Here is a 25,510-nt window from a genome sequence, read left to right on the forward strand (position 1 = left end):
GACCCCATGAACCTCCAGGCCTCCCTGTCATCACCAATTCCTGGAGTCTACCCCAAATCATGTCCATTGAGTTGATGATGCCATAAAACCATCTGATCCTCTGTCGTCCCCTTCTCCTCCTGCCCGCAATCTTTCCCAGCATCAGGGTCTTTTCAAATGAGTCAGGTGGCCAAAGTATTGGAATTTCAGCTTCAACATCAGTCCTTCCAATGGATACCCAGGACTGATCTCCTTTGGGATGGACTGGTTGGATCTCTTTGCAGTCCAAGGGACTTTCAAGAGTCTTCTCCAACACCACAGTTCAAAAGCATCAATTCTTTTGGTGCTCAGCTTTCTTTATAGTCCAGCTCTCACATCCATACATGACTACTGGAAAACCCATAGCCTTGACTAGACGGACCTTTGTTGACAAAGTAATGTCTCTGCTTTTGAATATGCTGTCTAGGTTGGTCATAACTTTCCTTTCAAGGAGTAAGCATCTTTTAATGTCATGGCTGTGGTCACCATCTGCAGTGATTTTGGAGCCCCCAAAATAAAGTTAGCCACTGTTTCCACTGTTTCCCCATCTATTTCCCATGAAATGATGGGACTGGATACCATGATCTTCGTTTTCTGAATGTTGAGCTTTAAGCCAACTTTTTCTTGGCTTTCTCTCCTCTTTCACTTTCATCAAGAGGCTCTTTAGTTCTTCTTCACTTTGTGCCATATGGGTGGTGTCATCTGCATATCTGAGGTTATTGATATTTCTTCCATCAAACTTGACTCCAGTTTGTGCTTCCTCCAGCCCAGCCTTTCTCATTATGTACTCTGCATATAAGTTAAATAAGCAGGGTGACAATATTCAGCCTTGACGTACTCCTTTTCCTATTTGGAACCAGTCTGTTGTTCCATGTCCAGTTCTAACTGTTGCTAACATACCCACTAGGATGGGTTTAATCAAAACTATAAACAGTAACAAGTATTGGAAAGAATGTGGGCAAATTAGAACTCTCATATATTGCTGGTGGAAATGTAAAATGATGCAGCCACTTTGGAAAAACATTTGACAGTTTCTCAGAAAGTTAAACCTAGAGTTACCATATGACCAAGAAATGCCACTCCTACATATATACCCAGGAGAAATGAAAACATATGGCCACACACCAAAAAAAAATTTGAATGTGCTTAGCAGAATTGTCCAAAATAGCCAGAAGTGGAAACTATCCAAATGTCCATCAACTGATAAATAAATAAATGCCATGTAGCCATACTATAGAATATACTGTGCCCTAAAAAGTAATGAAGTACTGATCAGTTCAGTTCAGTTCAGTCGCTCAGTCGTGTCGGACTCTTTGCAACCCCATGAATCGCAGCACACCAGGCCTCCCTGTCCATCACCAACTTCCGGAGTTCACTCAGACTCACGCTCATCGAGTTGGTGATGCCGTCCAGCCATCTCCTCCTCTGTCGTCCCCTTCTCCTCCTGCCCCCAATCCCTCCCAGAATCAGAGTCATCTCCAATGAGTCAACTCTTCTCATGAGGTGGCCAAAGTACTGGAGTTTCAGCTTTAGCATCATTCCCTCAAAAGAAATCCCAGGGCTGATCTCCTTCAGAATGGACTGGTTGGATGATAGTTTACTATCAATACAGCATGGATGAACCCCGAAAACATTTTGCTAAGTGAAAAAAGTCAGATTCAAAAGTCCATATGTTTTATGATTCCATTTATAAGAAATGTCCAAAATAGGCCAATTTCATAGACACAGAAAGTAGATTAGTGGTTTCCAGGGACTTTGGAAAAGGAGGAATGGGGGGTACCTGCTAGTGCATAGAGGTCCTTTTGTGGCTGAGGAAAACATTATACACTTGACCATTGAACAGCACAGATTTCAATTGCACAGGTCCACTTACACATGGATTTTATTTTCAATAAATACACGGATTCTCCTGTGTTGTTCAAGGGACAGCTGAAAAATTGATTATTGTGCTATTTACACAACACACAAACTACACTAAAAACTACTGAACTGTGCACTAAACAAGTGAGCTTTCATACTTGAAGTTTGTAAAGTATACCTCAATAAAAAAGGAGAAAATATATAACTTTAATTTTATATCAAAGTGTTGGTTATTTCTAGAAAATTAGTTGGATGGTGCTTCTGACATTTTTTCACTTTATTTGAATTGGTTGAAATGTGCTAATTTAGAACATTTTTATTTATGGAAAAGGAAAGGGATGTATTTCCTACCACAAGTATAAAAGTATCCTTTACATGACAAATTTCAGTTCACTCTTAAAAATGTGTATGGCGTTTTGCATTCCAGAAACATTTATTCTTTACCAGTCCATCTGCTCCTCGAACACCATAAAGATAATAAAGCACAGCACCCAAAGAACTCTTTGCTTCATCTGATATGCATGGTCTCTCTTCCTGGGTGAATGGCTATTCTGTTTTAAAGCTCTTGCACTTACTCCATCTGACAGTAGATAAGAGAAGGCCCAGAAATAAAAATGAATTATTATGAGTGGCATCAGATCAACAAACCCCAGTTACCTGAGGGAGAAAGGCTTATTTTAAGTTTTAGCAACATGGTTCAATCACTGTTTTTTAGTCGCTCAGTCGTGTTTGACTCTCTGCGATCCCGTGGTCTGTAGCACGCCAGGCTTCCCTGGCCTTCACCAAATCCCAGAGCCTGCTCATACTCATGTCCATTGAGTCAGTGATGCCATCCAAACATCTCATCCTCTGTCATTCCCTTCTCTTCCTGCCTTCAGTCTTTCCTAGCATCGGGGTCTTTTCCAGTGAGTCAGTTCTTCACATCAGTTGGCCAAAGTATTGGCACTTCAGCTTCAGCATCAGTCCTTCCAGTGAATATTCAGCGCTGATTTCCTTTAAGATTGACTGGTTTGATCTCCTTGCTGTCCAAGGGACTCTCAAGAGTCTTCTCTAGCACCACAGTTCAAAAGTATTAATTCTTTGGCTCTCAGCCTTCTTTATGGTCCAGCTCTCACATCCATACATGACTACTGGTAAAACCACAGCTTTGACTAGACAGGCCTTTGTCAGCGAAGTAATGTCTCTGCTTGTAAATAGGCTCTAGGTTTGTCATAACTTTTCTTCCAAGGAGCCAGCATCTTTTAATTTCATGGCTGCAGTCACAATCTGCAGTGATTTTGGAGCCCCCCCAAAATAAGGTCTGTCACTGTTTCCATTGTTCCCCATCTATTTGCCATGAAGTGATGGGACCGGATGCCATGATCTTCATTTTTTGAGTGTCGAGTTTTAAGTCAGCTTTTTCACTCTCCTTTTTCACTTTCACCAAAAGGCTTTTCAGTTCCTCTTTGCCTTCTGCCATAAGGGTGGTGTCATCTACATATCTGAGATTATTGGTATTTCTCCCAGCAATCTTAATTCCAGCTTGTGCTTCATCCAGTCCAGCATTTTGCATGATGTAGTCTACATATAAGTTAAATAAGCAAGGTCACAATATACAGCCTTGACAGACTCCTTTCCCCAGTTTGGAACCAGTCCATTGTTCCATGTCTGGTTCTAACTGTTTGTTCTTGACCTGCATATAGATTTCTCAGGAGGCAGGTAAGGTGGTCTGGTATTTCCATCTCTTTAAGAATTTTCCACAGTTTGTTGTGATCCACACAGTCAAAGGCTTTGGTGTAGTCAAAAAGCAGAAGTAGATGTTTTTCTGGAATTCTCTTGCTTTTTCTATGATCCAACAGGTGTTGGCAATTTGATCTCTGGGTCCTCTTCCTTCTCTAAATCCAGTTTGAACATCTCAGTTCACATACTGTTGAAGCTTAGCTTGGAGAATTTTGAGCATTACTTTGCTAGCATGTGAAATGAGTGCAAATTGTGCGGTAGTTTACACATTCTTTGGCATTGCCCTTCTTTGGGATTGAAATGAAAACTCACCTTTTCCAGTCCTGTGACCACTGCTGAGTTTTCCAAATTTGCTGGCATATTGAGTGCAGCACTTTTTCAGTATCCTCTTTTAAGATTTTAAATAGCTCAGCTGGTATTCCATCACCTCCACTAGCTTTGTTCATATTGATGAACAGAGGCCCACTTGACTTCACACTCAAGATGTCTAGCTTTAGGTGAGTGATCACACCATCATGGTTATCTGGGTCATTAAAGTCTTTTTTTGTATAGTTTTTTATTGAGCAACTAGCAACACTGTTCAATAATTTATTTTATTTTTGGAGGGTTTTTTTTTTAGATCTTTTTTTTTGATATGGACCATTTTTAAAGTCTTTATCGAATTTGTTAAAATGCTTGTTTATGTTCTAGTTTTTTGGCCATGAGGCCTGCAGGATCTTAGCTCCCTGACCAGGGATCGAACCTCCACCCCCAGCATGGGAAGGCCAAGTCTTAACTGCTGGATCACCAGGGAAATCCCAGTTCAATAATTTATATTTAAACATCTATCCTTATACTAGGCATGACTGATACCATAATTGTGTATTTACATTGGCAAGAATGAGATCATCGTGATCAAGTGCCACTCCTCTTCATTTCTCACTAACACAATGCTTCCAGGTAATTGAGGTGTTCCTTCCACCTGAGAAATGGTGACACTTTAGATACAGTCCATGGCCCCAGAGTAACCCTGCAAAGTCATTTACTCTTCTCTGGCCAAGAGGAAACAACTCCCTACTCCTAAATTCCAAGGTGAAAGGCCAGTGATTTTAGATGGCCACCGTCATCCTGGTTTATTCCTAGAACATTTGAACTGACCAAAGCCCATGACTGCATTGCTGGGTGGTGCACTTTTAAATGAACCCTGAACAAACACAGGAATGTATATTTAAATAAATTACTGTTCCTGGGTAAACATTTGGGGAAGCTCTGGAGGCAGTAGATTTTCATAATTTTGACTGAGTTCACTTTAGGTAAAAAGAGAGCATAATGGGCTCCAGTGAATGGTTTAAAACATCTGCTTCTTACATCAAGTAACTGAGAAGGACTCTGGAAGCTTTCAGATAGGCTTTAAATTTAATTACTTTTTCAATATATCTAATTCCTTCCATTAAACGTGGAGCTTTTCTTTGTGAAATTTCAATTTTACAAATGTTCTCCTCCAGTGATTAAAAAGAATTTCAAGGGTTTGGTATAAAGTAATGTGTTCTTAAAAATAAGTAAATGTTTTCTGCCCCTAAAACTTCCTATGTATGATACTATTCCATAACAGACAGAAAAATATTTGAATATTCTATGTAACTTTCTTTCCTGAGATGTACTATCAACATTCACTCTAGGGGACTTCCACGGTGGCTCAGTGGTAAGGAATTTGCCTGCCAGTGCAGGAGATGTGGGTTCGATCCCTGGTCCAGGAAGATCCCACATGCCACTGTGCAACTAAGCCCGTGTGCCACAACTGCTGAGCCCGTGTGCCACAGCTACTGAGGCTGTGTGCCACAACTGCTGAGCCCGTGTGCCACAGCTACTGAGGCTGTGTGCCACAGCTGCTGAGCCCGTGTGCCACAGCTACTAAAGCGCAAGTGCCCTAGAGCCCATGGTCCACAACAAGAGAAGCCAGTAAGCTGCGCCTAGAGAGCAGGCCCCACTCCCGCAGCTAGAGAAGAGCCGTGCAGCAGTAAAGACCCAGAACAGCCAAAAGTAAAATAAACTAATTAATTTTTTTAATTAAAAAAAAAAGCATTCACTCTAGCTGCAGTCAGAGGTGAAAATACAGTCTTACTACATTTTTGCAGTTCTCTTACATACAGACTTAGCAGTGTCAGATACGTTGGTTTATAGTTTTATTTCATAGTGTACCACTGAGGTATAAAATTATGGCTTCATGGCTGGTTAGAAGTGAAAAAGTAGTCTTAAACTAGAAAACAGCCAATTTCCATCAGGATTGTAGAGTTTGGTTTTTAAAACTTAGGTTGAACCCCCAGATGTTGTTTAAAAAAAAAAGCTGAAGATACTGAGAAGTTATGTATATATATTTTTTGATGATTGGCATTTCAGCTGGGCTGTATGGATCACTGTAATCATGTGTGTCATTTGAGATCTTGAAAGTAATTGAATGTATTTAATTCAGTTGTAATGTTCATTACTGAAAGAGTTCTTTGGTAATTGGTTGCTTTAAAGTGACACAGAGTTATTAATTGTACTATGTTACTTAGAAACCATCATTGTGTGAGTGTGTTGTGTGTGTATGTTTTTGTACATAAATCTGCTAAAATTCAAAGAAAGATATTTCATTTCAAAAAGGATGGTTTATTCATTGAGGCTTATTAATGTTTCCTCAGCATCATCTTTTCTTAATGTATGAGCTTGGAAAAACTAAACTTCAGGACTAAAATTAGAGCTACCATCATTTTGTTCTTTTGTTAAAAGGGAAACAGCCTCCTCACCATGAGTGACAGTCAAAACAATAACAAATGCCAAAAAAAGAGTAAAAAAATTAATCATACTTGGATACAAGACAAAGCACTACTTTTTTTTTTCTCTTCTACCAACAGAATCACCATAGCACATTAGGATATTAATGCTCAGACTTCACTGATATTCATTAAGACTCAAACTAAATACCTACTGTAATGTTTACTGTGCCTAGATAAGCTTGGCTTCTCCATTCTAAATTTTCAAATTCCTGTCTAACATCATTCCCCACCTCCTTTGTTTTCAGGGAGTTGGAAAAGCTAGCAGAGCACAGTGACTACACATAGCATTACCCTCACCAATTCCCTTGCAACTAGTTATGCATGCATATGACAAACATGCTGCTTTCCACGTGTTTAAGACTAGACACAGAGGGAAGAGTAAAGTCAAATTCTTTGCCCTCAAGGAATTCACACTTTAGGGTAAATCCTTTCTAGTGAATATAATATTACTGAGACATTTTGGGGGAAAAAATTGTTAAGAGGATTCCAAGGATAGAGACCATAGCATTTGGGCAACTGGATCTGAAAGAGCTGGGGCAAACCCATTTCAGGCATAGAAAGCAGCGTGGTAGGTTGATTGACCTGCCTGGAGCACAGATCTAGATAAGGATGCGAGAGGAGATGAGGCTGGGGAAACACACTGGGAATAAATGAGAAAGCATTTTATGTCCAAGGGCAGCTATGTGTGGGTTTTATTATCATATTTCCAGTGTGTCAAACATCATTTTGATGAAATCCGGAAGAAAATGTATTGGACTAGGAGATTTTAGTTAGGAAAGTTTGCTAGGAATCTACTACATAGATCAGAGCAAGATATGAAGAGGGTCTGAGCTAATTCAATGTCAGTGAGCGTGAGTCAGTCTTCACGCTTCTTCCATGTCCCTTCTATCCAGTGATTTATCCAAACTCAGAGATTTTGAGTTAGTTTTTAAGACTTCTTGACCTAAAAAACAATCATGAAGTGAAGTGAAAGTTGCTCAGTCATGTCCAACTCTTTGTGACCCCATGGACTGTATAGTCTATGGGCTTCTCTAGGCCAAAATACTGGAGTGAGTAGCCATTCCCTTCTCCAGGAGATCTTCCCAACCCAGGGATCGAACCCAGGTCTCCCACCTTGCAAGTGGATTCTTTACCAGCTGAGCCACCAAGGAAGCCCTGGAAATACACAAACATTAGATTTAAAGATGTTCATTTGCAATCCAGTCTATAATGGTGAAAAACTGAAAACAACTTCTTGTCCAAAAACAAGGTATTGGTTAGAGAGAGAAAAGTCACTCAGTCATGTCTGACTCTTTGCAGCCCCATGGACTGTAGCCTACCAGGCTCCTCCGTCCATGGGATTTTTCAGGCAAGAGTACTGAAGTGGGTTGCCATTTCCTTCTCCAAGGAATCTTCCCGACCCAGGGATTGAACCCAGGACTCCCACATTGTAGGCAGATACTTTACCGTCTGAGCCACCAGGGAAGCCTCTGGTATTGGTTAAGTAAACTATGATACATCCATCCAGTGGAGTACTACGGAATCTTTGCAATTAGTGTTCAAGTAAATTTGAAGACACAGGACATTCAAAATATGTTTAGTTAAATAAAAAGCAAGTCATAATGAATATGTAGACCAAAAAATCTAGACTTTTTCATGCATGTTACATGTATAAAACTTAAAGGACAGATACTTCAAATGTTATTAACAATTACTCTTAGTGTTGGTATTATAGGATAGTTTTCCTTTTGTTGTTTATATTGTTCATTTTTATAGTGATGATGCATTATTTTTGAATCTGAAAAAAGTTATTAATTTTAATTTTAAGGATAGGAGGTAAGAATTTTAAGGGCTTGCAGCATGAAAAATGGTCCCAACTTAGGTGACCACTGACTTTGCATATGTAATGCTGCTACTGACTCTCCATCACTAACCAGCTTCCTGAGTTAACCTTCTTCAAACGTGTATCAGTGTATGTCGTTTACTCCCAGGCAGTCATGACATGGACTGCAATAAGAATTCCCATGTTACCATTATTAACTATTATAGTCATTCATATATTATGTGCCAGTTAGTAGGCTAGAAATGTTTGCATATTTTTGCTTCTTTACCTTTTATCTTGTGAACCAATCCCATGTGTTTTATTATTATCCCCATTTGCAAATGAAGGAGTCTGAGGCTGAAAAAGCTTAAGTGAACTGCAGAACACTGATTGAAACTCAGATTCCAAGGTCAGTGCTCAAAGAACAATGTAACAAGTTCAATTTATTTTTTTTACTGATTGTTTTGATTTTTACTTTTTATAATAAACAAGGGCATAGTAAACTTTGCCTCATGCTGTACGTATGTAAAAGGTCAGATATCATTGTATGAATTAAAAATATTTAATCCCTCAAAAAGAACAAGAATGTTCTACCTAGTGAAATAGGTGCTTTCAAGTAGGGAATTCAATCATTTCTCACACCAAAAAATATTCTCTACATTATAAAGATTTTTCTTCTTACTTCAGAGCAAAATTGATTTGTCATCTTCCTGGGTCTGGTGTCTTTCATACTTAACACATGTCTTTCCTTTGGGGAATTTTATTATAGATGGTCGCAATACCTAATCATTCATTTCAGCTTGTAGATATTAGTAATACTGTATTTATGTCACCATTTAATTTTCCAAGAGCTCTGAATTTAATTCACAGTTTAAATTGGGTCGGGAAGATCCCCTAGAGAAGGAAATGGCAACCCACTCCAGTATTCTTGCCTGGAGAATCCCATGGACAGAGGAGCCTGGTGGGCTACAGTCTATGGGGTCGCAGAGTCAGACACAACTAAGTGACTTCACTTTCATTTTAAATTAGCATTAAAATTAAAATTAGCATCCATATCCTCTATTGTTTTCAATTGCCTTCGTGATCCGGGATAAGGGTTAGCACTATATATAATTTACTTGAAGGTAAAGAAATGGAGGGAAACAGCAAACTATTCATTTACTATCATAACCTGTGGAACTTAAAAATCATAGAATCTGAAGTTTCAGAGAACTGTGGAGGCCAGGCAATCTAAAGGAATTCTATTTCTTTATTTCCATGTTTTTCCTTTGTTATTCAAATGAGTTAAAACTTCTTTTTCTTTCATTTTTATTAGAAATCTTCTTGAAAACTAAATATGTGGACAAATTTGATGAGCAAAGTAAACTAAGAAAAATCAAGTTGGTGGTCATGGATCTTAAGATCACCTTTATAATCAAGCACTTCCCTGGTGGCTCAGAGGTTAAAGCATCTGCCTCCAATGCGGGAGACCTGGGTTCAATCCCTGGGTTGGGAAGATCCCCTGGAGAAGGAAATGGCAACCCACTCCAGTATTGTTGCCTGGAGAATCCCATGGACTGAGGAGCCTGGTGGGCTGCAGTCCACAGAGTCACAGTCAGACTCGACTGAGTGACTTTACTTAGTTACTTACAATCAAGCATAGTTTATTTGTGATCACTGTGATTATAACACACGATGAACAGGTTGGCCTGAAGGTCTCAGACTCAGATTTGGAGAAGACTTCAGTGTTCAACTTCTTGCTTCTCACCAAGTTGAATTAGATGTGTATACTGATAAAGACAGCTCTGAAAAAATCTTGCTTATTTTTGACAGAACCAAGAAAAAAAATAAGATTGAGAAAGCTCTCAAAGAGCTGTTTGCCTTCATTCTGTACGAAGTTCTTATAATCTTTTGATGCATATTTTTCCGTTCCCATTTCAAGTACTTTGAGATAAGCAGCTGCCACCATTTCCCACTGAAACATAATTTCATAATCTAGTAGTTTCAGAAGTACATCCTCCTGGACTCCAGGCAAAAGGATCACTGTCTCTTTTTGTTCTCTTACTCCCATTTCCATTCTTTACTGGGTGTGAAATGAGAGGCCATGCTGGAAGTCTAGTGTTCTTGGTGGTCGCAATACTGCAAAAAGAGCAGCCATATGTGAGGGCTAGAGTATGGTCACAATATGGGAAACTGCCTTTTCTGCCTAAATCCAGCTTCTAAAACCCAGCCGATTGCCCCAACTACCAGGGAAATAAATGCCTCACTTCTGAGTTAGTCCAACATTCAACTTCTTGTATTTTTAGCTTGCATTTTCTTTTCACCTCTTGGTCTTGAGGAGCAGCAAGGCAAAAATTGAAAAATCTCAACAGAGTTGTTTATATTCTCTTGTTGAAATGAATGTGTAGCTCTGGTCCATAATATTTATACAAGTTTTCCTTTTTACTTAATTGTAATTAACATGCTGTTTATTGCATTCCTTTTACCTTTCCTTAAGAATTTGCTTTTTCCTTCAATTGTTTGCATCGGTATCTTTTGAATTTCCTCCCTCTTATTTATTTTTTGGCATAAATAAAAATTGGTGCTACAGTGGGAGCTTGATAACGCTTTTTATTATGTTCCCTTTTGTCCAAGAGCAATCATGAGACATAAAAAAGGTCTAAACAGTTTGTCCAGAGTTATGTTACAAAAAAAGAGACAAAGTTTTTAATAAGACTTTGTGTTCTTAGTTTTCCGCATCAGTTTTTATTAAAGGGCCAGATTTCCTTCAGTTATTTCTGTTGATTCTGCTGATTTTTTTCTCTAAATCTTTTAGACTTTTTTCCTGCCCCTTAATTTAAATTTTCTCTTAATTTCTTATATCTGTTTTGTCTTCTTTTTGAAATGTCTTTCTGATTCTGGCCTCATGTCTTACCATTTGGCTTATGGATCCGAGACATGACTAAGAAATGTACACATTTTTAAGTTGATTCTACTGATTTTATTTCCTAATTGCTCTATATTTCAGTTGACCTAAATATTGTTTATTCCTCAAAAATAAGAGTTAACCAAAGTGGAGATTTTTCCAAGCTCATGACATCCTCTGGCAGTATTTTATGGCCAGGGTACAAGAGCCCTCACGATAAGGCCTGTGTTTTGTGGAAAGTGTTTTCTATCAGGTCAACAGCCTGTGCCATTTTGACTCCATAGTTAAACTTTGAGACATGTCTAAGATGTTGAGGTAAAATGCTCTGGAACTGCCTAGGGTTCAGGGGAAATGGATTTGCCATAATAAAATGAAAAAAAGAAAAAGGTTATCAAGAAGGATGTATTTTGCTTTAGTGACGAAGTATAGATTCTATCCGTTGGTTTCAAAATGTTAAAGTTAATCTCAGTAAAACAATTTTTGAGTTTTTGTAGTGATCTCTTAAAACAAATCCCTTAGAGAAGTATTAGAAGGTGAGCGTTATATAGAACTTTATTCATTACGACCCAAATTAAACACTGGCCAAGCATCTCTTTTTATAAGCAGTTTACTTAAACTATCTGATTAACTCTTATAATAATCCTCTGAAGTTGGTACACTGAATTATTTATTTCACAAAAGAGAAGGAAATTGAGATGTACAAAGTCTAGCCAGACCAGAAGTCCATCACAGGCTCATGGGAGAGGCAGGATTTGAGCCCAGACAAGCATGACTGTAAAGACTGAATTTGTGACTTGAAAATTATACTGTTTCCACATTATACTTCAATAATCCTATCTTTGGGCTTCCCCCAGTGGTTCAGTAGTAAAGAATCCACCAGCAATGCAAGAGCCATAGGACATGTGGGTTTGATCCCAGGTCAGGAAGATCCCCTGGAGGAAGGCAAGGCAACGCACTCCAGTATTTTTGCCAGGAGAATCCCATGGACAGAGGAGTCTGGCTGGCTATAGTCCATAAGGTCGCAAAGAGTCAAACACCACTAAAGTGACTTAGCAGCATCAATCCTGACTTTACTACCAGCAACTGACCCCAACTCTACATAGGGCACTGCACAGACTAACACAAAGTGCCCGCCTTATCTTGCTTTTGTGTGGCAAAGCAGAAAGTGCTTGGGTTCTATGTTCTAACATGGGTTGAATCTTTAGTCTGCTATCGTGTTCCTATTAGTTATTTCTTCACCTATCAAATGAGGGAAAATAAGACCTCAGAGAGCTGCTCTAAAAGTTGAGGTATCATATGTGAAAATGCTTAGAACAGTGCTTGGCAAGTAGTAGATGTTTAAGAAATAGTATTTGTTTCCTTTCTTCCTTCCCTTGCCAAACAAAAGTCATTCTTCCTGACCAAGTCAGTTTGTATGAAAATGCTTTCTTGGCTCTCAGTTTATCACAGAATCTGTACAAAAAATTTTTTAATTTATTTATTTTTAATAGAAGGATAATTGGTTCACAATATTGTGTTGGTTTCTGCCATACATCAACATGAATCAGCCGCAGTATACAAATTTTGCACCTTAGATCAAAAGGACGTAAAACAAGGATCCCAAAGACGTTTAATCCTCCACGTTTGGGCAGAGAAGCCAAAATAGAAGCTGATATAACTCGATGCTCTGAATTCTCTCTTTCCTGGATTCGGGCAGTCTTTTTATACCCTTGTTTCTGTGACTCTTGCTTCTCTCCCAGCTCTCCTACATGACCCTGCCCCCCAGTTCCAAAATACATCTTACACAGCAGAGCTCTAGTTCAGACTGCTGATATGTGATTTCTCAAAGATGCCTTATCATTTCCTGCTCCCACACTTTTGTTTTCCTGCCAGACTCTGTCTCTGAAATAACTGTCTACTCAAAATTTATCTTTTATCTTCAAGACCCAACTCAATTCATTCTCGTTCATACATCTGCTCTGATCACTCTTGTTGGAAGAGACCTTGCTTTCTACTAAACCATTATCTAATAGCACTGAGTGTTCCTCAGTTGGCAGGTTGCAGACACTTCTGTGTTTTAGGGATGAAAATGGACTGAACAGAATAGTGGTTTTAAATGGCGTCTGATCAGAAGTCCCTTAAGCCACCTCTCCCAGCTCCTTACTCAAATATCTGTGTAACCAGCAAAGTCAAATTCTTACAAATATAGTAAAATCTAAGGCCAATAGGCAAACTATTATCAGAATTAGGAATTTCTGCAATCTAAAGGCCAAAAGAACTGCACTGAGAAACTTTAAAACCACTTTCCCACTAAAAATAGATTAAAATTCTTGGCCTGAATGTAGAACCACCCTTTGCTCCCTCTCAACTACTTATCTCCTACTCAGAAACACAGGAGCTCTGTCAGTCACCACTGACAGGCACCTAAAAGGCAAACCTGGTGGGAGCAACCATCATTTTATGGGGTGGCCATTATGCTATCCCCTAATCCCTAATACAATGATTCAGAAGAGTTAAAAATAATAACAGGAACTAGAAAAGTTTTCTTAGGAACGTGCTCAGAAAAGGCAGGTAGTCAATATTAAATTTTGAAGCCGGATGTAGGGGTTGGGGGAGTGTGAATTGGATCAGTTCAGTTCAGTCCCTCAGTCGTGTCCAACTCTTTGCAACCCCATGGACTACAGCATGCCAGGCTTCCCTGTCCATCACCAACTCCCAGAGCTTGTTCAAACTCATGTCCATCGAGTCAGTGATGCCATTCAACCAGCTCATCCTCTGTCGTCTGCTTCTCCTTTCAGTTATAACATAAACATGTACTAACTATGTGATGTGAAATATGATGACTATTAATGCTGGTCTATGGTATATTTGAAAGCTTTTAAGAGAGTAGATCCAAGCGTTCCCATCACTAGGAAAAAACTTTTTTTGGTATCTATTCGAGATAATGGATGTTAACTAAGCTTATTGTTAATCACTTTATAATATATGTAAGTCAAATCATTATGCAATATGCCTTAAACTTAATACAGTGCTATGAGAAGGGGACGACAGGGGATGAGATGATTGGATGGCATCACTGACTCAACGGACATGGGTTTGGGTGGACTCCAGGAGTTGATGATGGACAGGGAGGCCTGGCATGCTGCGGTTCATGGGGTCACAAAGAGTCGGACACGACTGAGCAACTGAACTGAGCTGAACTGATGTATCAATTGTGTCTCAATAAAACTGGGGGGAAAAGACAGACATGAGGCTAGACATAAAATTAATGAGAAATTATTTATTTAATGTTGATAAACTTACAGTGAAACTATATTTATGAACTCTTCAAACAACATAATAGCTGAAACATAATAAAGTAAAAAATTATTAGAAATATAATGAAATATAACAAACACAATTCTGTGAAAGACGCACATATCTATTTCAAGCTATGAGAAATCCAGTAGGAAAAAAGTAAGAAAAAAATAGATCAGAATAGTATTTTTAATAATAATCAAAATATAATATATAATGTGATAGATATGTATATATGTACATATATATGATATGTAGACATATTTATCAATAGATCCATGGATAGTAGCCAAACCAGCTGCCACTAAAAGCATGTATGAAATATTTAGAAAATTTTATTATAGTTTTTGTCTCAAAGAAAACATCAAGAAATTCCAACAATTAGAAATCTAGTCCATCCTGATTTCTATGTACATTTCATGTACTAGATATTACTAAGGAAAATGAGTGGGCTAACAGCTAAATTACCCTTGAGTTAAAGCAAGAATTAAAACTACAACTACGAACCATTTAGAAATTAATGAAAATGACAGCATTATATATCAAAATGTAGAATGACACCAAAGCTGCAACTGGAAGCAGATTCGTGAGAGGAAAGAACTGATATATTTTTGTTTAATGAATTTTTTGTTGTGTGTTCTAATAATTTTCCGTTTCTTAAAATTAAGCCCTAACCACTTCAGCGTTTCTGGATGTAGTACTTCATACATGTTAAACACCATTTAAAGGAAGTAGTATGCTAGACTGAGCCAGACGTGCCTGCGAGTGTCCAGGAGTCTCTGGCAGAGGCGTGGGTCGACGGTGGCCTACTGCGGGGTCAGGGGTACTGAATACAACGGTATGACTGAGCGACTGAACTGAACTTGAACTGAATTATCTGCTTGTATTCTCTTTCCTTGGGTTTATTTGGGCTTGTATATGCCAGCTTTCCTTTTTCCTGGGACAATAACCACTTGGCACCAAATTTGATCACCTGACACACACCTCAGTTCAGTTCAGTTCGGTCGCTCAGTCATGTCTTACTCTTTGCAACCCCATGAATCACAGCACGCCAGGCCTCCCTGTCCATCACCAACTCCCAGAGTTCACCCAAACTCATGTCCACTGAGTCAGTGACGCCGTCCAGCCATCTCATCCTCTGTCGTCCTCTTCTCCTCCTGCCCCCCAATCCCTCCCAGCATCAGAGTCTTTTCCAATGAGTCAACTCTTCGCATGAGGTGGCCAAAGTACCAGAGTTTCAGCTTTAGCATCATTCCTTCCAAAGAATACCCAGGATTGATCTCCTTTAGAATGAACTGGTTGGATCTCCTTGCAGTCCAAGGGACTCTCAAGAGTCTTCTCCAACACCACAGTTCAAAAGCACCAATTCTTCGGCACTCAGCTTTCTTCACAGTCCAACTCTCACATCCATACATGACCACTGGAAAAACCATTGCCTTGACTAGATGGACCTTTGTTGGCAAAGTAATGTCTCTGCTTTTCAATATGCTGTCTAGGTTGGTCATAACTCCTTCCAAGGAGTAAGCATCTTTTAATTTCACGGCTGCAATCACCATCTGCAGTGACTTTGGAGCCCCCCCAAAAATAAAGTCTGACACTGTTTCCACTGTTTCCCCATCTATTTCCCATGAAGTGATGGGACCAGATGCCACGATCTTAGTTTTCTGAATATTGAGCTTTAAGAAAACTTTTTCACTCTCCTCTTTCACTTTCATTAAGAGACTTTTTAGTTCCTCTTCACTTTCTTCCATAAGGGTAGTGTCATCTGCATATCTGAGGTTATTGATATTTCTCCCAGCAGTCTTGATTCCAGCTTGTGCTTCTTCCAGCCCAGCGTTTCTCATGATGTGCTCTGCATGTAAGTTAAATAAGCAGGGTGACAATATACAGCCTTGACGTACTCCTTTTCCTATTTGGAACCAGTCTATTGTTCCATGTCCAGTTCTAATTCTTGCTTCCTTACCTGTATATAGGTTTCTCAAAAGGCGGGTCAGGTGGTCTGGAATTCCCATCTCTTTCAGAATTTTCCACAGTTTATTGTGATCCACACAGTCAAAGGCTTTGGCATAGTCAATAAAGCAGAAATAGATGTTTTTCTGGAACTCTCTTGCTTTTTTGATGATCCAGCAGATGTTGGCAATTTGATCTCTGGTTCCTCCAACTTTTCTAAAACCAGCTTGAACATCTGGAAGTTCACGATTCACGTATTCTTGAAACCTGGCTTGAAAAATTTTGAGCATTACTTTACTAGCATGTGTGATGAGTGCAATTGTGCAGTAGTTTGAGCATTCTTTGGCATTGCCTTTCTTTAGGATTGGAATGAAACTGACCTTTTCCAGTCCTGTGGCCACTGCTGAGTTTTCCAAATTTGCTGGCATATTGAGTGCAGCACTTTCACAGTATCATCTTTCAGGATTTGAAACAGCTCCACTGGAATTCCATCCCCTCCATTAGCTTTGTTCGTAGTGATGCTTTCTAAGGCCCACTTGACTTCACATTCCAGGATGTCTGGTTCTAAGTGAGTGATCACACCATCCTGATTATCTGGGTCACGAAGATCTTTTTTGTACAGTTCTGTGTATTCTTGCCACCTCTTCTTAATATCTTCTGCTTCTGTTAGGTCCAGACCATTTCTGTCCTTTATCAAGCTCATCTTTGCATGAAATGTTCCCTTGGTATCTCTAGTTTTCTTGAAGAGATCTCTAGTCTTTCCCATTCTGCTGTTTTCAGGGGACACACATCTCAGTCCCCTTTAAATTTAAAAATTCTTTAAATACACTCTCTGACCTTGACTCTCAGTCATTCAGTTGCTCATTCGTGTCTGACTGTTTGTGATCCTGTGGACTGCAGCATGCACACCTTCCCTGTCCATAAACAATCCCCAGAACTTGCTCATACTCATGTCCATCAAGTCGGTGATGCCATCCAACCATCTCATCCTCTGTCATCCCCTTCTCCTCCCGCCCTCAATCTTTCCCAGCCTCAGGGTCTTTTCCAAAGAGTCAGTTCTTCACATCAGGGGGCCAAAGTATTGTACCTTCAGCTTCAGCATCAGTCCTTGCAATGAATATTCAGGATTGATTTCCTTTACGATTGACTGGTTTGGTCTCCTTGCAGTGCAAGGGACTCTCAAGAGTCACCTCCAACACTACAGTTCAGAAGCATCACTTCTTTGGTACTCAGCTTTCTTTACTGTCCACCTTTCACATCCGTCCATGACTACTGGGAAAACCATAGCTTAGAGTAGACGGACCTTTGTCAAGAAAGTAATATCTTTGCTTTTTAATATGCTGTCTAGATTGGTCATAGCTTTTATTCCAAAGGGCAGGCATCCTTTAATTTCATGGCTGCAGTCACCATCTGCAGTGATTTTGGAGCCCAAGAAAATAAAGTCTGTCACTGTTTCCATTGTTTCCCCATCTATTTGCCATGAAATGATGGGACCGGATGCCATGATCTTCATTTTTTGAATGTTGAGCTTTAAGTCAGCTTTTTCACTCTCTCTCACCTTCATCAAGAGGCTTTTTAGTTCCTCTTCACTTTCTGCCATAAGGGTGGTGTCATCTGCATATCTGAGGTTATTGATATTTCCCGTGGCATTCTTAATTCCAGCCTTTGCTTCATCCAGCCCAGCATTTCACATGATGTAGTCTACATATAAGTTAAATAAGCATGGTGACAATATACAGCCTTGACAATATACCTCCTTTCCCAGTTTGGAACTGGTCTGTTGTTCCGTGTCTGGTTCCTACTGTTGCTTCTCGACCTGCATACAGATTTCTCAGGAGGCAGGTAAGGTGGTCTAGTATTCACATATCCTTAAGAATTTTCCCCAGTTTGTTGTGATACACACAGTCAAAGGCCTTGGCATAGTCAATAAAGCAGAAGTAGATGTTTCTCTGGAATTTTCTTGCTTTTTCTATGTTCCAGCAGATGTTGGCAATTTGATCTCTGGTCCCTCTGCCTTTTCTAAATCCAGTTTGAACATCTGGAAGTTCTTGGTTTACATACTATTGAAGCCTGGCTTAGAGAATTTTGGAGCATTACTTTGCCAGCGTCTGCGATGAGTACAATTGTGCAGTAGTTTGAACATTCTTTGGCATTGCCTTTCTTTGGGACTGGAATGAAAACTGACCTTTTCCGGTCCTGTGGCCACTGCTGAGTTTTCCAAATTTGCTGGCATATTGAGTGCAGCACTTTAATGTGCTACTTGACCCTCAACACATGCTGTTTGATTCCATACAGCTAATTTTAGTAAGAGGCACTCACACCTTCTGTTCAGGACATAGGGAGCCTTTATATGTTGAAAGAACCATACCTTGCCTCCCGACAAGAAGGAAATCACAGAGAGAGGTTCAATTGTAACTTAGTATATGGGTCTGTGATCTTCCTACTGTAAGTTTATTACAGAATTAAATATATACATATGTAAGTGCATACATATATGCCTACATACATATAGGACAACATATATACGTATGTATACAGAATGAAAAAGTTACCTTTTAGGAATTTACCAGAAACTATTAAAAAATACATTTTGAACTTTTAAATTCTGTTTCAATGGCAATCATTAGAACTAAAATAAAAAGATTGTTTTTCTCCTCTGAGCTTCCTGTGTTTAGTAAAATCATGAAGTATAGTATATTGATATCAAAAATATTAGCTAGGGTGGGTACAGAATTTTTATACTGGACTCTCAGATATACAGATAAAGTAGGCTTATGTTACATCTTATTCCTCAATTCAAATGCTATGTTTACTTTTCCTAAATTTTTCACTTAATTTATTAGCCATCTTATTCATTTATTAGCCATCTTATTATTTCCATAGCAGCTATATCCCTTAATAAACTATAGTTCATTTTCTCAGTTCAGAGTGGTTTCTCCAACAACAAAACTGTCAGTTTGCTGTAGAGAAGCTACAGTAATTGCTATCATCAATTATGGTACCCTAAAAGAAGGTCCTTATTTCTATAATAGTTCTCACTGAATTATGTGTATATCCAGGAAGACAAACTGATCTGCTGAAAACAATCCATACAGTGTTTAAACCTAATAGCATTTTCCTCCAATGTAGGCGAGGGTCCAACGTATCTCTTACATTGGACATGAGTAGCTTGGGCAATGTTGAACCCTTTGTGGCCATACCAACCCCGCGGGAGAAGGTAGCCATGGAGTACCTGCAATCAGCCAGCCGAATTCTCACAAGGTCGCAGCTGAGGGACATCGTGGCAAGTTCACATTTACTCCAAAGTGAATTCATGGTAAGCCTGCTGTTTGTTATTCACTCTTCAGGAGGCATTTTGATATTCTAGCCACCAGAGGCACATTCTAAAATGACACTGTCAGCTCAGAGTAAAATGGTTACAGTTCTAAAGGTTAAGTGCAAAGGTTTCAGGTCCACCCTGCATCTCATCAACTACTGGGGAGTGTTCAAACTAGGACGTAATACCTAAATTAAGGCAGAGGGTATAGAAGCTGGCCAGGCAAAGACGTAGCAAGAAGGAGCTGACCATTCCAGGATGACAGAGCAGGCTTGCTTGTCACTATTTGGGGAATTAAATTGTTCAATTTGACAGGAGCATTAAAATTAAGGTGGGAAGTAACAAAAATTGAGCCTCGGATATAAAACAAATCTAAGACTTAATATGTTACTAAAGGCTTGGATTTATCTTGTGTTTAAAAAATATTACTATCCAGTTAGGGAGTTTGGGATCGAGAGGTACACACTGCTGTATTTTAAATGGAGAACCAACAAGGACCTACTGTATAGCTCAGGGAACTCTGCTCAATGTTATGTGGCAGGCCTGGATGCGAGGGAGCTTCGGGGAAAATGGGTACATGTATATGTATGGCTGAGGCCCTTTGCTGTTCACCTGAAACTATCACAACATTGTTAATGGGCTATACTCCAATATAAAATAAAAAGTTTTAAAAAATTACTATCAGCAGTAGGGTCTGCATTAGAAAGAGGTATTTTGGAGACTCTAGAGATTATCCTGTGAAGCTGTGATTACTCAAAACTAAAGAAGTAGCAGTGAAAATTGGAAGAGTCTATAGGAGTCTACAAGAAGTGGCCTTAATGAGGTAAGTCAGCCAAGAAAAAGGGAGGTTAGGAACAACACCCCCATTTTTAGACTTAGCAACAGGGTACATGTAGTGCCTTTTAATGAAATAAGAAACACAAAAGGAAGACTGAATGTAGGCTAAAAATAATGGTGAGTTTCATTCAGCTAAAGATGATGATGACCCATTGTTGTTGCTGGTGATAACTTAATGCATAAAACACATTTTATCCAGAGAGCATGGAGACACATTAGACCTTCTTAGGTCCAACTGTTTCCCAAGGGGAATATCCATTTTATAGAACCACTTGCATCTTAAAGCAGTTGTACATTTTAAGCCATATCCATTGGGTATAATAAATTGAACACTCTGAGGTGTTACTCAGATGTTTGCAACCACCCTTTCCTGAGCCAGCCATAGGTTTGATCTATTACTTTCATCACCTATTAAGTGTCCAATGTAAAATACTAAGCATGCAGTTTTAAAATTAGACTTTATAGTATGTCATCTCTTTATGTATGAAAAAAATGAAACCTGGGAGGATAAACAAGCCAATCAATGATCATGTAAGTGGCCAAAGGTATGTTTCTCGAACTGCAGATAGCTCTTTGTTCAATGAGATAAGCCTTTAACATAGACTACTTCCCTGAAAGGGAAGATGAGGTCAACAAGGAATAGAGAGAGAATGCTGGAAGGTGATAAATTGTGTGTGTCAGAAAACAAGAAAGAATGGGAGGAATGGAGCTAATCACAGGTTTGCCAAAACAGACTAACCTGTTTGAAATTACTAAGCATGAACAAGTGGTTTCTATTGAACAGTCAACAATTTTGCTTACTTTGGTAACTTGAAACTGTGAACTTATTTAGTTGGAGCAAAGAACAGGAATATATTATAAATATCTAAAATAATGCAAGTTTCAGAAATGATGTTTTTAAAGTAAGCTACTCCTCTCTATGGACCGAGTATTAAATTCATAGTGTAGTCAGGCTTTTCTTGAATTTTCAGATTGCCTGAAAACAAGGACAATTTAAATACATTTGTAGATAAGTTCTTTCATTTCAATGAATACTAGGCTGTCAAGTTTTATTTTCTTTTGAGAAAGTGTAGGTAACAAAAATATTATTTTATGTGATCCAGGGATAAAAGGTATTTTAATTTACATTTAAGCAATCCTCTGCAGAATTTTAAGTTAGAGAACATACCATTTTGTATAACCAACTCCTTAAAAATTTGTTTAGAAACTTTTGAAAACTTTGGCTTATTGTTTCCTTTGTTCCAGTCAGCATCAGATGCTGACCTTTTAGGTCTAACATATAGAGTGACTCTTGCTCTAATTGTTCCCTCCTCCATCATGTAGCATATATTCTGACTTAATAAATATATTTGTATTCTTGTTAATTGCTAGAAGACAGTGTCTAAATGCCCTTCACTACAAATATTGCATTTACAGCCAGAAATGGAACAGTAAAATTAAAAACCATTTTTTAATACAAAAATGCATCATATCATTATTACTTAAATCAACAAAAATGCCCTTTATATTTACCATTTGAGGGGAAGTTTTTCATAATCCTAAAAGAGTCACAATTAATGTTAAGACAGAATCTATCATAATAAAAAAATTTAGTATTAAATCTACACAAAGATTGGAAGAAATCTAAATACACTGTTAAAAAAATTTTCAGCCAGCTGTTTATAAATTTCCAGCAATTATGTCAGAACAGGATTCTTAAAACCTAACCAAACTTTTCTATGTCTCTTTAAAAACTACATATTGAATAATAATATCTAACACACAAAGCCATTTCTTAGAGTCAGCTTGTCAGGGTGCAGCTGATGTGTTTAGGAAAGGAAGGGTGTTGGCAAACCAGAGGTGTTAGTCTATTTTTTTATAAATGACTTTGAAGTCCAATAGAGCTCTGGATCAGATGACCCCCCGTGAAGATTTTCTTTGTGGCAGCATTAGATACAGTATTTGATATCACTTATTTTTGCAGGAAATACCAATGAACTTTGTGGATCCCAAAGAAATTGACATTCCACGTCATGGAACCAAAAATCGCTATAAGACCATTTTGCCAAGTAAGTTTCTTGAATTCAATAGTTTGCATTGTACCCCTCCCTCAGCATTTCCCATCCTCACAATTTCCACATACACGCCAAATTTGGAATTGCAAACACAGCTCAAGACTAATAATCATTAAAGTGGAATTCCCTGGAGGTGGAGTGGTTAGGAGTCAGTGCTTTCACTGCTAAGGCCAGGTTTAATCCCTGGTCAGGGAACTAAGATTGGAGAAGGAAATGACAACCCACTCCAGTGTTCTTGCCTGGAGAATCCCAGGGATGGGAGAGCCTGGTGGGCTGCCGTCTATAGGGTTGCACAGAGTCGGACACGACTGAAGTGACTTAGCAGCAGGAAACTAAGATCCTGCAAGTGGTGCAGCCAGAAAAAGAAAAAAGCTAATAATCATCAGAATGGGCTAAGGTTAATAATTTTATCTTGTATTACTCTTATTATGATGGTCTTCTCACAATTCCAGTAGACACATGGTTCTAAACTTTACTGTAGCACACATTATGATCAATTAATTTTCACTAAAGGTATAAAATAATTCAAGGGAAAAGAATAGTCTTTTCAATAAATGATGCTGAGACAACTGGATAGCCACATGCAAAAAATAAAATAAAATGCCTCACACAACATACAAAAATTAATTCAAAATAAGATCAAAATGGATATGCTAAATGTAAGAACCAAAACTATAAAACTTTTCACATAAAACAGATGTAAATCCTCATGACCTTGAATTCGTCAATGGTTTCTTAGATATGACATCCAAAGTATAAGCAACAAAAGGAAAAAATAAATTGAACTTGGTCAAAATTAAAAAGTTTTGTGCTTCTAATGGTACCATCAAAAAACTAAAAAGATGACACTGACACAAAATGGCAGGAAAATTTATAAATTATACACCTAATAAAGGATTTGTATCTAAAATAAATAAAGAACTCTTATAACTCAATTATAAAAAGACTAATAACTCAATTTTTAAATGGGCAAGGACTTGAATAGACATTTTTCCATAAAAGATATACAAATAGCCCGTAAACACATGAAAAGATGCTCGACACCATTAGGCATCAGGGAAATCAAAACCACAGTGAGATACCACTTCATATCCACACGATTATAATTTTAAAAAAGACAGTAGAAAGAGTTGGCAAGGATGTAGAGGAACTGCAAACTTCATACCTTAACGGTAGCTACAGCTACTGAAGAACAGTTTGGTAATTCCTCAAAAGGTAAAACCTAAAGTTACTACATGATTCAGATATTTTACTCCTAGGTATATATGTAAAAAAAATAAAAACATGTGTCCACACAAAAGCTGTACACAAATGTTTGTAACAGTATTACTCATAATAGTTCGAAGGGTAGAAACAACCAAAGTATTCATCACCTAATGAATATAGTATTATTCAGCAATAAAAAGCAATGAGGTACTGATACATGCTACGGCTTGGATGAACCCTGAACACATCATGCTAAGTGAAAGAAGCCATCACAGCCTCATATTGCATGAGGCCATTCATGTGAAGTGTCCAGTTAGGCAAACCTGTAGAGACAGAAACTACAGTTGCTGTCAAGTGTTGGGAGGCAAGAGAAAAGAAAAGAAAAGGGTATGGAGTTTGTTTAGGAGATAATGAAAATGTTGCCCTTGCTAGAAATATTTAGCTCGCATCCTTACAGAAGAGTCTATAGGGCTGCCTACAGAGCCAAACTGCTGGGGTTCATATCCAGCTACAGCGCTTATTCTATGGCCTTGGGTAAATTCCTTAACTTCATCTGTGAGATAAAAGTAGTAATATCCACCTCACAGGGCTGTTGCAAAGCCCAGTGCTTTGCACATGATAAAGTGCTCAGTGTTACTCTCATAACTCGGAAAGATATTATTGTTCCTTTCTAACAGAGGAGGAAAACTGAGATTTATAGATATTAAAGAAGCAAGATTCAAACCCAAACACGTCTGCCCACATGCCTTTCATCACTGATGGTTGTACGACTCTGTGAATTAAACAAATAAAAATAAACTTTGTGATTGTACACCTCACACAAGTGAATTGTATATGAATTATGTCTCAAAAAAAAATGCTTTTACGGAAAGACTTCATTATGCGTAGCAATCACCCAAGTCCTTGTTAAAAATGTGGCATCCTGTGCTCCACCCTGGGGATTCTGTTTAAATGGGTTCTGTTGGGCCCAGGAATCTGTATTTCTAGCAAACAGGTGATTCTGATGTAGGTGATACCAAGACCACACTTTGAGAAACACTGCTTAGACTATTTTAAAATTAAATTTAACTCTGTGAAATTTATCGATGTCAAGCAGTGAGCTAAATGCCAGGAACCAGGAAAGAATAAGGAAAATCATATAATATCAAAGAGGTCATGGACCAGAGAAGATCCATGTAAATGAGTAATTATGTCCAATGTAAGAGTCCATGGGGTTGCAAAGGGCATGACTTAGCAACTAAAGAACAACAACAACAGCCAGAATGGAAGTGTTGCCCAAGTGCTGTAGGAGGCCGGAGTAATTAATTCTGCCTAGAAAGGCAAAAATACTTTGGAGAGGAAGCAATATTGTCAATCACTAAACAAACAGATGGAGTTGGGATCTTGACAAAACCCATAGACATCTCAGCAATAACTCTGGAAAGATGGAGCCCCAAAGTTTTGTTTCAAAGTATTAACATTGAAATAGTAGAGTCTTCATAATTCAGTTAATTATTTCATTCATAAACCTCCAAATTCTCCATATTTATGCTAATAGAGCAAGAATTACCATTAATAGTGTTCATGGGCTTCCCCTTCTGTTAGAGTTGGAAACACATTGTAATAGTTACTTCCCAGTAACATATTTTTAACTGGTCTTTATAGTTAAACCTGTTTACCTAAGATACAGTTATTGTTGAAAGATATTTTGTAACTATAATTGGCTGAAGGGAATGAAAGTGCTGTGTGTTACATCTGGTATCTCTCTCAGGCTTTTTCATCTCAAATTTGCCAAACATAAGTAAGTAGGGCATA

General features: G+C 38.4%; 1 protein-coding gene across 1 annotated transcript in view; it reads left to right on the forward strand.

Annotated features, from left to right (window-relative positions):
- Positions 1-25,510, forward strand: part of PTPRR (protein tyrosine phosphatase receptor type R) — a 275,935-nt gene that overhangs the window by 198,882 nt on the left and 51,543 nt on the right. Inside the window, exons 7-8 of the mRNA XM_068970652.1 lie at positions 19,433-19,619; positions 22,420-22,504. Coding sequence (XP_068826753.1) covers positions 19,433-19,619; positions 22,420-22,504 — 272 coding nt within the window. The remainder of the gene's footprint in view (positions 1-19,432; positions 19,620-22,419; positions 22,505-25,510) is intronic.

Source organism: Capricornis sumatraensis, chromosome 4 (genome assembly GCF_032405125.1).
Source record: "Capricornis sumatraensis isolate serow.1 chromosome 4, serow.2, whole genome shotgun sequence".
In the NCBI taxonomy this organism is placed as follows: Eukaryota; Metazoa; Chordata; class Mammalia; order Artiodactyla; family Bovidae; genus Capricornis; species Capricornis sumatraensis.